We start from the raw sequence: 13,599 nt of genomic DNA, 5'->3' as shown, positions 1-13,599 counted from the left end.
TTATTGCTCGATCTCTTTTTATTTTATAATTACATTTTTACATATTACATATAAACATATATACATTTTATACAGGAGATCGTATTTTTTATAATAATAACTTATATACAATTGTACAGCTTCTTAGGCGCTTGTAGTGCTGGCCCCTGGTGGGATATAGCGGTACTTCGTACTCGCTGACTGCTACAATTTATAATACTGATTTTTTGGGAGTGGTTTATTTTATTATTAACACAAACAACAATTTATCCACTTTTACTCGCAACTATTTATTTCAAAACATCTTCAACATTTCGGCTCTCGGGTCATTCTCAAGGATACAACCTATAAAATTTGTTTTCGTATTATTATTAAATTATTTACTCTCACAATGCTAATCTTTTTGAATGTACCTTAATCATTGATGTCATATCCTTAAAATGTCTCTTCTTCAGGCCGATTGCCCATTTTACATCTTTAAAAAGAAATTAATATTAAAATATATGTGTATATATACTATATACACATCTGTATTTGTACATTTGTGTGTTGTTTATATAAATAATAGTTTTTTATATTGTAAAACTTCAAAGAAATTGGTTACTCGGTGTATACAGCATTACATAACTTATAATATTTACTAGTAGCCTAAATTAATTTTGTTTCTTTGGAGATTTCAGCTGCGTTATCTTGGCCTGTATAATTTCTCGGATTTTTTTTTTTTTTGAGAGGGATGAGATATTAGGAACGAGCTAAAATAGAATATTTTCGGCTTCGTAATCATCAAAGAGTATCATCTCTCTTATATACGATTCTTCCAAATATAGAAATTATCAACAAGTATTAAAATATGTAATATATTTTAGAAATGCTTGGCTGGAATTAGATAGTCTTTTTCCGGACTCCTGGGCTCTGTTTCATAATGACAGCTAATAGTATTAGTCCATAATACAAGTATAGAAACAACGTGGTAATTGTACTAATACTTATTTTTTTTCATAATAGGAAGGATTATTAGTGATATTACAAGAGTTAAAACATTCAAATGTACTAGTTACTAAAGTACAAGTCAGTGTAATTGTATCTAGTTAAATCGACAAGACTAATAGTATTAGTTTGTACTTTATTAAGAAACAGGGCCCTGTTGGTTACAATATCAGGGTACATTTATTTTCCGTTTTACGCCAAGAGCCCTTAATTGTGAGCTAAAAAAATGGTTACTAAATTATTGAGGAAAAGAAAAGCTAAAATTGAAAGGCATTTAGACTGTTTTTTTTTCTATTGTGAATCCTTGAATTCGTCCGTTTAAGAAAAATAATAATGCAAAAAATGTCCATAATCGAAAAAAAAAATAAAGAAGGTGTACAATTGTTTTTCCACTTGACCCCTCACCAAAGACTTAAATCTTTTTAATTTTCTAAAATTTTTAAAAATCTATTTTGCATTTTATCCAGGTGAAAAATATGGACTTATATAAATCATAAAATCAACTTTTAAATTAGATTCGAAATTATATTGTTTTCTCTTTCGATTTAAATAAACCCTCCATTGAATTATAATTTCTGCGTGCTTTAAATATAATAAAAAAATCTTCTGAATTTCATTAATTTTTTAATCATAGGGTCAAACTTTTATTAAATTAAAATATTAATACAAATTAATTTTTCTGTTATGGGTAATACTTTTTTTTTAAAATAATTTAATTATTGTTATTTACAACTGTATACACATATATACAACAAGTAAATTTGCTGTAGGTGACATAGTGACATGATACAAACATGTGGAGAATCTACCCACTGAAAGAACTCCAATAACATTTATAGAGGAGAAGATCTCGAGGCCATCTTGTTTTTAGACGCCTAGAAGGATTATTAGGTAATGAAGGAGAAGCCAGGTTAGAAACAAGTGGATTTGGGTGGTTGAGAAGTTTATCATGGAAGGAATGGTATCTGGTTCTGGCCGAATCGGAAACATATGGAACATTAAGGTCCTGATGGATGACTTGATTTGTGACAAATTTAGGAGCATTAAAGATTTTACGAAGGATTTTGGACTAAGGATTGGATTCGGGAGGAATTTGATGGTTTAGTGGAGCCCCAAAGCTCCACTCCGTATGTCCAGATAGGCCTTATAATAGTCATGTAGATCAGTCTTTTGTAATGGATAGGCAATTTAGACCGCTTGTCTAGTAAATGTTGGGTAATACTATATTTTTTCTTTTATAAATGTTACGTTGTAATATTTAATTACTACCAGGTTATAAATCGTTTGTGAATTAATGTTTAAAATTATTTCAGAATTATAAGGTACTAAATAATATAATAATTATAAAATTATTAGTTAGAAATTTGAAAGTTTACTTTTCCAGTTAATTCAATTTATCTTTTCGGTGGGATAGTTTCTCCTAAAGCCGAGAAATCAAATACAATCACTTTTCGACTGTGGAATATTGAATGAAAGGATCCGATTCGATGTAACATGAACAAACATCGTGCCGTAGAAAGTGAATAAAATCGGTGAGTATTGGCTTAGGCTACAAACGTTTTGGCGTCATGGAGTATTATTGCATATCTTGATTTCAGTTTTAGCTAGTATTTTATTTTACTTTCTAAGGTTTTACAGTGACTAATGAATTATTGAAGGATAACAAATATTAAATCTTTTAAAATTATAGTTTATAGTTGTGACGGAAGAATATAGTTGACTGCTTGAAGTAGATTGTAGGAAGATAGTCCAGGTGGCGGTCATATTGAAACAAAGATGACAACTTGTTTCAATCTGACAGCCCTGATGAAGCTCTGCTAAGTGGGGCGAAACGTTCCACAATAAATATTTTTCCTTTATAATTTTGATACTTTTATTGACCGCAAACCGGACAATTTCCTACATTATAGTTATAACGTTAGTTTAAAGAAAGGAACTAATAGTAAAGTACATATGAAAATCTAGTTAGTAAGTGTAAGTAGAAAATGAAAATTATTTAAAATAAAGTGATGAATAAAGTGGGAAATATATCACCACTTTATTGATTATCAATTACTTATCTTAAATAATTTGCATTTTATATATGTATATCTACTCACTAAATTTTCATAGGTATTTTAATGTGTGTCTTTCCTCTTTATTTTCCTCATGTAGTCTTTGTCTTCATATAATATTTATACTAAACTTTTCTTTCAACACAAATAATGCACCTATAATGGTAAGTTATTTTCAAATAATCCTGTATAACCTATTAATTATTGGTTGTTATCTCTTTTTTATTCTTAGCTCTGATGAAGGCTAGAAGTTCTGGCCAAAATGTTTGAAGTTTTAGAACGTTTGAGCCCGGATGTTTTAAAACCCAGCCTTATTGCTAGTATAAATTTGAACCTCCATTAATAAGTTAAAATTTATTGACATTGTCATGTTTGAGATTTAGTGATCCGTGATATTTTAAAATTTATTTATTGCTATTTACAACTGCACATTATAGTACATTTAGTAAATTTAATCTCAGTTAAAATAGAGTGTAACAGGCGTATAGAGAAACTACCCATTGGTAGCATTCTCTCGCAGGTTTCGTGGTCTTCTTTTCAGGCGCCTCGGAAAATTGTCAGGAATGGAAGAGGCAAGGCTAGAAACAAGTGGGCTAGGATAGGGAGTTTATAATGGAAGGAATGGTATCTGGCATGGGCTAGATGTTACAAATGGAACATTAAGGTTTTAATATTGGATACGAGAGGAATTCGAAGGTTTAGTGGAGTCCCAAAGGATTTTAATCCGTGATTTTAAGTGAGTAAGTGTGTGGTTACAGACAAAAGTTTTATTATAGAGAGAGATAAAGCTTAAATGAGTTTCTGTGGGCATAAAATATTTTAAAATAAACGTGGATTAATTCACTTTGTCTCTACTAGTATCCATAAAACGTAAATTATGTCAGTTACCTATGCACATAATTAAATTATACTTCGAAGTTGCAGCTTCAATATTCTAGGAGATGCATTTTTTAGAGTTGTTTTTTAGGTTTTAGAAATATTTATAAGCTATAATGTTTTATTAAACGGCATTTTGATACTTAATTTTAGGTTCCTTATAACATATTTGCAGTATTAGGATATTAAAATTTTTTAACTCCACAGGCATCGTTTACTGACAATAATTAAAAAGTGAGTCATACATTGTTACGCTTGAAATAAATAATCTTATGATTATATATATGGATCTTTTTTATATAAAACAGTTTTTTTTCGTATACCAACTTGTATGAAAGAATATCGTTAAATATTACAGCAGTGTTTATCTCGAAATAATTTCTCCGTGAGCTAAGTGCCCCGATAGAACGAATAGAAAAGCGGAGGTGGAATAAAAGCTGTGAAGCGTAACTGTACATTGAAAGTGACTTAAAACAGATCGAGATTTAAAACCTTTTAAATGATTAACCCCTGACCCAGGGAAAGCAAATGGGATCAGCTAGTTTAGTTCTAGCTCGATGTAATATTATATAAAGTACAATATAATTGCAAACAAATAGAAACTAATAATTTAATATATAATATGAAAAAATAATTCTATAAATTAGAGGGAAAAATGGCTATTAGAAGAATAAATGGCTATTAGAAGTATAAATAACAATTAGAAGTATAAATGACTATTAGAGCTATAAATGACTATTAGAAGTATAAATGGCTATTAGAGGTATAGATGACTATTAGAGGTATAGATGACTGTTACAGATATAAATGACTATCTCCATCGTTCAAATCACCTTATTTTGTTCTAGTATCAAAATATTATAAAAATAAATAAATAAATGGTGCGGTGCGAAAATTACAAAACATTCACTTCTAACCAAATTACGTCCCTAACTTTTATTTAAATTGGTAGACTCGTTTTAAAGTTAATGCTATTTTAGTGATTAACGAAAAAAAAAAATTAAAGACAAAATTGTAAACAAAAAAATTTTATTTTCTGTTGTTATAAAAATTCGAATTTTAGTGTTTTCCTAGGTGGGATTAACAAATATAACTTTTTTCCTGCCAAAAATGCAACAGTTTAACAAAGATAACGCGAAGCTTCTATGCAATCGGGACTGTTCGGGTGGTCTGGTGTCTTGTTTGTCCGAAATGGATGCTGTTATTTTCCTCCTTTAGCTATTCATAATTTTTTTTAATATTGGTCACAAGGAGAATTGTTTATTTTTATCTTTTAATTACAAAAAAAAAGTACTTTATAAGAAGATTTTTAGAAAAATACGCATTTAACGCCTGCCATACTGCTTAAATGAGGATTTGACCTATCTTACATTAAATAACAGCCAATTGCACGTTGACCTACTGAGTTTAATAAATATCGTTAGAGCCGTTTTCAAGAATTCATAAATAATATTCTTTAATAATTTGAATTTATAAATTGCATATTATTGCTAATAATGATAACTATTTATTTTTTTCAAATAAACAAATGTGACAAATATGAGTTCAATCATATTATATTATAGATTTTTTGAAATTTTTTTTCAAGAAGGATATTAAGAAATATTCAGTTGTTCACTGCCATACCGAGTTAGAGTCGTTTTTGAGAAATAAGAACAAATACGAAAAATCGTTTCTAGAAAGTGGCATTTTCGGTCAGTAGATTTTATCGGTAAAGTTGCAATCACATTCTAGGCATATATCCGCTTCAAATACTTAATTTGATATTCATGTGACTTTTTTTTTTGTTCACAAACAGACCATTTTCCAAAATCACGTTGTTATTTTTACTCAGGGGAACTAAAAACATGTATTTCCGTCAAAAAGACGAATTAGAAATTTTGCGCGATAGTAATATTTTCCCTTACTATATATGACAAGTATAGGTAAGTGAAAGTAAGAAGTACGCTATTCGATTGGAAATTGTCGAGTTCTCTGGAAAAGAACTGGGTAAGATTTGGGAATTTAAAATACAATAAAAAATAAAACACCTGAAACTTTTATGGCCCAGCAAAAATAAAATAAAATTAAAAAGAAAAAGTTTTATGGTCTAGGTATGGGAGGAGATGTGTCAAAAATCAAAGGTATGCAACCCTTATAACTTGTATGTTTTGTGTTTGTTTGTCTTTGCTGATAGCAATTGTTAGTTGTATTGAATTGCTAATTATCATTCATTCACTAAGTTGAATTGACAGTGAGATAAGGTTTACTGTCAGCAAGTGCACAAGCAATCGTACTGTACTTAAGATAGAAAATTGTCTCCCCAAAACTATGGATTTTCTTAGCTAAAATTTCCAGAATTATTATAGTATTGATTAGTCTACTTTAAGTTTCACTACTGTGTTACATTTTTTTTATCATATTATTTATGTATTACGAAATATGAATCCATTCCTATGACGCTACATTAACAAGCTGTAGAGGTTTGATGTGGTTACCATAGAGTATAAAATCTAGCAAAGACCTTTGTAACAACGAAAGGTCGACCGAAGAAAGTTTCTTTCCCTTTTATTTATTTATTTTTATTTCCGCATTATATCGTACAACATGGTTTGTTCAACACTCACTTTTTTTTATGTTTCTGATCTTATTCTCAACAATAAATAAATTTTACCGAAAATGTTACTGTCACATGAACGGCATATATCTACTGATACGCAGTTTTCGTTTTATATTATTATTAGTTTCTTTTTAGCTAGGCTGTTCTATAACAGACAATTTTTTGAAATTTACTAATTCTGTATGATCGTAATATTTCCTCCTTACTATATATTAAACATATAGGCAAGTGAAAGTAAAAAGGTAATCAACTATCATCGTTATTTATTCTAATAATCTTATTTTTGAACATTGAAACCTTAAATCGTGAAAATACGCGAGATAATTAGAAACTGACACATGATCCTAAAATATAACACCCAATTGTTAAAAAGTTTCTGCTTCTTACATTCACGGACTTTCTGAAAAACTCCAATCCAACACAATTCCTTAATTACCCCGAATTTCTATGGAACCTCCGACTTTCCATAATTAACCTCCTTCGAATTTCTAATATTCTTAATTAATTAACGATTCATAAAACGGGAGCGCTTCTCTTCATTACGGAAGGCAACGGCATTCCTAGTAATTAAACAATAATCAGTAAGATTATAAGTTTCCGGACGGGGCCCACTTGTCTGTCTGGCGTTGCTTTTATTAAATCCACATTCATTTTTAAATTAGGATAATGCATAGGAATGTGATTACTGAAATTTTAAAAATGCTATTGCAATATATTTGAATCAGAATAATTGATTTATCAAAATTTCCAATTTGAAGAAGATGACCGTATGAAGTAGAAACGTTTTAGGAAACGTTGGTTAACAATAAATAGATTTCTTTAACTTTTTTCATTCCTTTATTGATTGTCACTCTTATATCTTCCTTCAACCAAAGAAATGAATTGGTGGTCGAGCGTGATTCTGACCAAACCACCTCCTTGCACAACAGTTGGCCTTGTAAGTTCTTCCTTACAAAATACTGCACCCAGACCCTTTCATGTGTTGTAGCGGTGCAGATTTTAGTTGTTTGTTTTTTTCCAATATTGAAGTAATATATTGTACTTAATAACACTCTAATTGGAGGAAGATAGTCCGGGTGGAGGTCAATAAAGGTATCAAAATAGTAAAAGAAAATTTATTGTTAACCAATGTTTCGCCTTACTTTGCAAGGCTTCTTCAGGGCTGGAAAGAATGAATTTTTGCTACCAACAGTGAAGAATGTACTATTTTGCTGCATCATCATAGATCTCACTTCATTTTAAGTCAAATTCCATAACAATCCTATTACAAATTCTAAGATTAAATAGGTCAAATTCTGCAATAAAAAAAAACTACTTTTGTTTAGTAATTACTACTTGTAGATAGAAATAAATTCTGTACAAAATCATGATAAAAAATTGAATAGTACTGAAAAAAAAAACATTATTTGCTTTAGAAGAGAAAGAGAGCAATGCTTCACTTAAAAACAATGGGCAGTTCTGCCCAAATACAATAAGTTGCCATAACTACTGATTAGCATAGTCCTAAGGACAAAATATACATACTAACATAATTAGCTTTGGGGCTCCACTAAACCTTCGAATTCCTCTCGTATCCAATCTTTACAATCTTAAATCCTTCGTAAAATCCTCAATGCTCCTTATTTTGTTACTAATAAAACCATCCATAAAGACCTAAATATTCCTTATGTAACCGATCTAGCCCGAACCCGATATTATTCCTTCCATAATAAACTCCCTAACCACCCAAACCCACTAGTTTCTAACCTTGCTTCCTCTTCCATTCCTGGCAATCCTCCGAGGCGCCTGAAAAGAAGATGGCCTCGTGACCTTATATTGTAAACTGTTTTTAGAGTTCTACTACTGGGTAGTTTCTCTATATCCTGTATCATATCATTAAGTCATTATGATCAAATTTACTTGTTGTATTTTTTTATACAGTTGTAAATATTAATAAATAAAAAAAAACACACAAAAAACATAATTAAGTTAATTTTACTCAATTCTTTTGTTTTTCTCTTTATATACATATTTTTGACTAGGTTATGTAATATTTATTTTATCCTCTATTAATTTTTTTTTAATCTTTTATTTCCATTCCTATTTTCTTCCTAACTACATATTATTTTATAATACTCCAATAGATTCCCATTTATCTCATATTTCTCTTCTCCAAAGAACTAACATAAGTATTCATTGTATAATGCAATATTATATTTATGAACTCATCAATGTTAATAATGTCAGTAGGTGCGCTTAAAGGAAAATATAGAACTTCTTTTTAAATAAATAAAAAAATATTAGTTATAAAAAAGTGAAAAACGAATAAATAAGATTGAAACTAATAAATAAACAAGTTAAATAAAGAATAAATATTTCAAACTCATAAATAGGTTAATAAACCGAATAAATTGGTTAAAAAAACACAGATAACCAAAATCCCAGATCATACAGTTAACTATGCCGATAACGATGTCCATGGAGTCTAGAACAATATTTTCTGGCAAAATCGCAATATCCACAATTCCAACACATAGGTCTTTTAAGAAGTCCTCAGACCTCTATACCAGAAAGTAAACTAAGTGCAGCTCACTCTTACTATAGCCCTTCCAAAAATACATGTTGCTGTACCCTCACGTGGCTCAAAACTAAACACTCGCTGCCCATCTATTGCCTGTGGACCACTACTACAAACATTCTTTTATATTTATACTTTTCTATATACGTTAGTAACTCATCCAAACAACAAAAAATAATGAAATATATTGCTATTTAATAGATTAATCAATAAATTTTATCATCATTATATGAAAACTATATTCACATTGAGTGAGTGAAACTAGAGTGAAGTGTCCTAATTGGGTGCTATATTATAATATATATTAAAGACATATTTTATAAATAATTTTTGGGGATAATACAATTATGAATGGGATTTTTCCAAATTAGATGTTACAGCTCCGTTAAGTCAGTTTGTATCAGTCTTTTTATTAAACAAAATTTTCTATTGAAAGATAGTTATTTACGATATTGTCAACTTTTGAGAACTCCTTTAATGTCAAACTAATTCTTTAAGCTATTTTCCGTCGAACCTTGAGAAATGGATAATTAAATTTAACATAATGTTTCCTCTACTCAGATATATTTATTTTTACATTTGTTTTTAATCTCTTTATGAATACAGTTTTATATTGTTTTTGCTTCTACAACAATTAATTCGATGCTTTTTGTGTGTTTCAGGTGATCCCAGCGATATGCCTCTTGTTCCTGGGCTATGCCTCGGGTATAACAAATCAGAAGAACGAGACGGCAGAAGCTGCAGCATCGGAAACAGTGAACAGACGAGAGGCACCTCCAGAATTTATCACGCCACCACACGGGGGTGGAGGTATAGGAAACATCTACCTGCCACCCAGCGACAGCTTCGGTCCACCAAGCGATAGCTACGGCCCACCTCCCAGCGGACCTTCCTCAGGACCCTCTGGTAGCTATGGACCGCCTCCTGGTGGACCTCATCCAGGACCTTCAGTCAGTTATGGGCCGCCTCCAAGTGGTCCCCCTACAAGCCACGGTCCCCCAGGCACATATGGACCGCCAAAGCCAGTCTATGGAGCACCAACAGATAGCATAGGCCCATCTCCAGACATTAGCTCGCCACCTAACGATATCTACGGTCCACCACCTCCGGGAGATGTCTACGGGCCACCACCAGGTGACGCATACGGACCACCACCACCAGGCGACGTGTATGGACCACCACCCAGCAATTCCTACCTGCCACCTTCAAGGCCAAGTGGTCCTAAACCAGTGTACGGACCACCTCCGACCAGCAAATTTCCGTCCTTCAATATTGGTGGACTAAAACCGCCTTCAAACTCTTATGGACCACCTGACAACGGTCCACCAACGTCTGTATACGGACCTCCGAACCTGCGACCTCCAAAGTTAAAACCAATTTATGGACCGCCGAAACCTAACTACGGACCACCAAAGCCATCATTCGGTCACGGACCACCAAGCGGCGGGCCTCCAAAACCTATTTACGGACCTCCCAAGGGCAACGGTGGGATTTTTTTGAAACCACCTAAGTCCAACTACGGTCCACCAAAACCAATTTATGGGCCACCTAAACCTAGTTTTGGACCACCTAAAAATACCTACGGACCTCCACCTAAGCCGTCGTATGGGCCACCATTAAAACCAAAACCAATCTATGGTCCCCCCTCAGGGCACGGGCCACATGCACCACCTGGTGTTCCATCTCCTCCCACTCCACCTGAAATTTCATACGATGGATGGCAACCCATTCCTGGAATCTCACATCCTCCTGGAGACCACTCTGGCCCCAGCGATTCTTATGGACCACCAGTAAGCCATGGGCCTCCGAGTGACGCTTATGGACCTCCTTCTGGTGGAAATGGTCTCATCTCAGGACCTGGAGGTGGACATGGTTCTGTAGATGGTTCACTTACTCCTCCTAGTGCAAGTTATGGAACACCGAGTGACTCCTACGGTCCTCCAAGTAGTGGTCTTGATTTACTCTCTGGAAACTATGGACCACCACCATCCCTCCCTAGTAGCTCTTATGGAGGACCTCCACCTCCTCCACCTGGTGGTCATCCTGACCATCACTCAGGAACTTATGATGGTCCACCTCCTCCACTCCCTCAATCTCCTTCAGTCTCTATAAAACCTGTATACGGAGTTCCTAATTCAGGAGGTGATCATTCCCATGGTGATTTAACACCACCAAAAACATCGTATGGTGTACCTAGTGGTTCATACGGGCCTCCAAATGATCTGCAGGCACCTGGTGATTCCTATGGTCCTCCACTTCCACCGAGTGGTTCATACGGACCACCTATTGGCCATGACAGTAATCTCAACATATTGAACTTACTCACTAAAGGAGAAGGGCATGGCTCAGGATCCATTTCTTCAGATCTCACACCACCGGGATCCGCTCATGGTGGTCATGGAGATGATCTTGGCCCTCCACCACCAAGCTATGGAGCACCACCAAGTGGCAGCTATGGACCGCCCCCCAGTGGAAACTACGGACCACCTCCCAGTATAAGTTATGGAGCACCTCCCAGTGGAAGCTACGGACCACCACCTAGTGACAATTATGGACCACCAAGTAATGAATATGGACCTCCACAAGGTAACTTTGGTGTTCCACTATCAACCTGTTGTGGAACGCCACCTCCAGATATTGGGGGACATGAGCATAAGTCGTCTTTACCCTTAGCATATGGAGTCCCTTCAGGAATGCAAATAGAAGGACCCAAACTACAACCGAAAGTCCCAATTAAATTTAGGGATCCTGTGCCTAAAGGATTGCTCGAGGCTATTGGGGAGTCAGCTGAATACAATACGAATGGTCATGGAAAGCCCTTCCAAGGTGGTACGTACATTCCACCAAGTGTTCCAGAAGTTCCCCAAAAACACCCAGATGACATCCACTCCAGTTCTGATGGTGGTCACCATGGCCATAGTGAAGGTCGAGGAGGAGATTTTCAAGTAAATCCATCGGTTGATTTAAGCCCACCGCAATTACAACATCTAGACGTATCTAACAACTACGGGCCACCTTCACAAGATTCTGACAACTATGGACCACCTCCCCCAGATAATAACTATGGACCACCTCCACCAGATAATAACTATGGACCTCCTCACCAAGATGTTAACAACTATGGTCCTCCACAAGATTCTCATGGGAGTCAACAAGATTTTGCAAGTCCGGAGCTTCTTCATTCTTTGGGACTAGAGGGGACAGACATCAGTAAGTCGATATCTCATGAGTACACACCTAATTCAGTAGACATACCTATTCATGGGAATCAAGGAAGTTACACTCTGAACATTCAATCTGCTAACGGAGAATCACATGGAAACGTACCTCATGAACACGTGCTTTCCAATGGCCTGTTGCAGGACATACTCGCTGCAATCGAGCACCAGCCAGCTTCTATCCAACAGGTTCAACCTAGTTATGGAGTAGTAGATGCTCACCCCAGCGGATCAGAACAGCACGCTGTGAACACAGGTCCCAGTGGTCCTGATTTACAGAGAATCAAACATGAAAGCAGAGATGAGACTTTAGTTGCACAAGAGAGTGTAAACCATGAATCTCGGGCACAAGTAGTACCTCCCCCTCCAAGTGGTGTACGGAATGAAAAACATGATGCAATATCTCAGAGAGAGGCAGCGAACAACCATCTTGTACGAAAAGAGCAGGAACTCGTTCAACAACTACTAGACAGTGGATTTACATCGAGTGGGATAGCACTTTATTTTAATCCTGATCTAAAAAGAAATAATACAAACAATGTAAACGATACTTCCTCCCATAGGTTTGAAACAACAGCTCGACAACGAACTGAGTCTCCGCAACCTTCGAACTCAACCGAAACTAAGCCTGTCGAAACAAACAACAGGCAAACGTTTGAGAATTCACAGCCAAAAAAAGCTCACGACGCGATAACAGCTGAGTCATCGACAAGGCATCGTTCGGAATTGCAGCAAAATTCAAAATCGACTGAAACGAAAGAAACCGATGTATCAAAACACCAAAAATCTGAATCTTCACAGGTTTCCAAAGCTGCTGATTCTTACAGGGTCGAAAGAACCCAAACGACTAATACAAAATCGAACTTTGACAAGTTTCCAGAGGGCAGTTTCGTCAATTTCAACTCGCCATCGAATCAGTACTCCTACGACATCATCAACCGGCGGTAGTGACAATGGCAGTGGTCCTCTTCCCCTCAGACTTATTTATTATTTCCTTCTGCTGATCTGTGTGCCAATGATGTCAGTTGTGAACATGTAAAGACAATACTTAAGAGTTGTTAATATTTATGTACTGATGCCAATTTATTTGATGTACCTTTTGTAAATAAATTATAAGTTAGTTTGTTAATTTTTTTTTTTTTTTACCTGTGCTGTATCAAAAATTTTTTAGTTTTAAATATTAGATTACATCATATTTTTAGACAACGTTAATATCGATGACAGAGCTTATTCACACCATAATTTAAAAAAATATATATTAGATTTAAGATGCGTTTTCATTCAGGATAGTATAATCAATAATTATGAAATTCATCAATTCTTATTATA

At 34.4% G+C, this 13,599-nt stretch overlaps 1 protein-coding gene across 1 annotated transcript in view; it reads left to right on the top strand.

The window, feature by feature from the left end:
* LOC106679948 (uncharacterized) overlaps positions 1-13,399 on the top strand; it is a 79,665-nt gene extending 66,266 nt beyond the window's left edge. The window contains exon 2 of the mRNA XM_014419357.1: positions 9,715-13,399. Within this exon, the coding sequence (XP_014274843.1) occupies positions 9,715-13,218 (3,504 nt within the window). The 3' untranslated portion in view covers positions 13,219-13,399. The remainder of the gene's footprint in view (positions 1-9,714) is intronic.
* Positions 13,400-13,599: the final 200 nt, after the last annotated feature.

This window comes from Halyomorpha halys, unplaced genomic scaffold (assembly GCF_000696795.3).
Source record: "Halyomorpha halys isolate HHAL.00 unplaced genomic scaffold, Hhal_1.1 Scaffold235.1, whole genome shotgun sequence".
NCBI lineage: Eukaryota > Metazoa > Arthropoda > Insecta > Hemiptera > Pentatomidae > Halyomorpha > Halyomorpha halys.
This window is presented reverse-complemented; position numbering and strand designations above follow the sequence as displayed.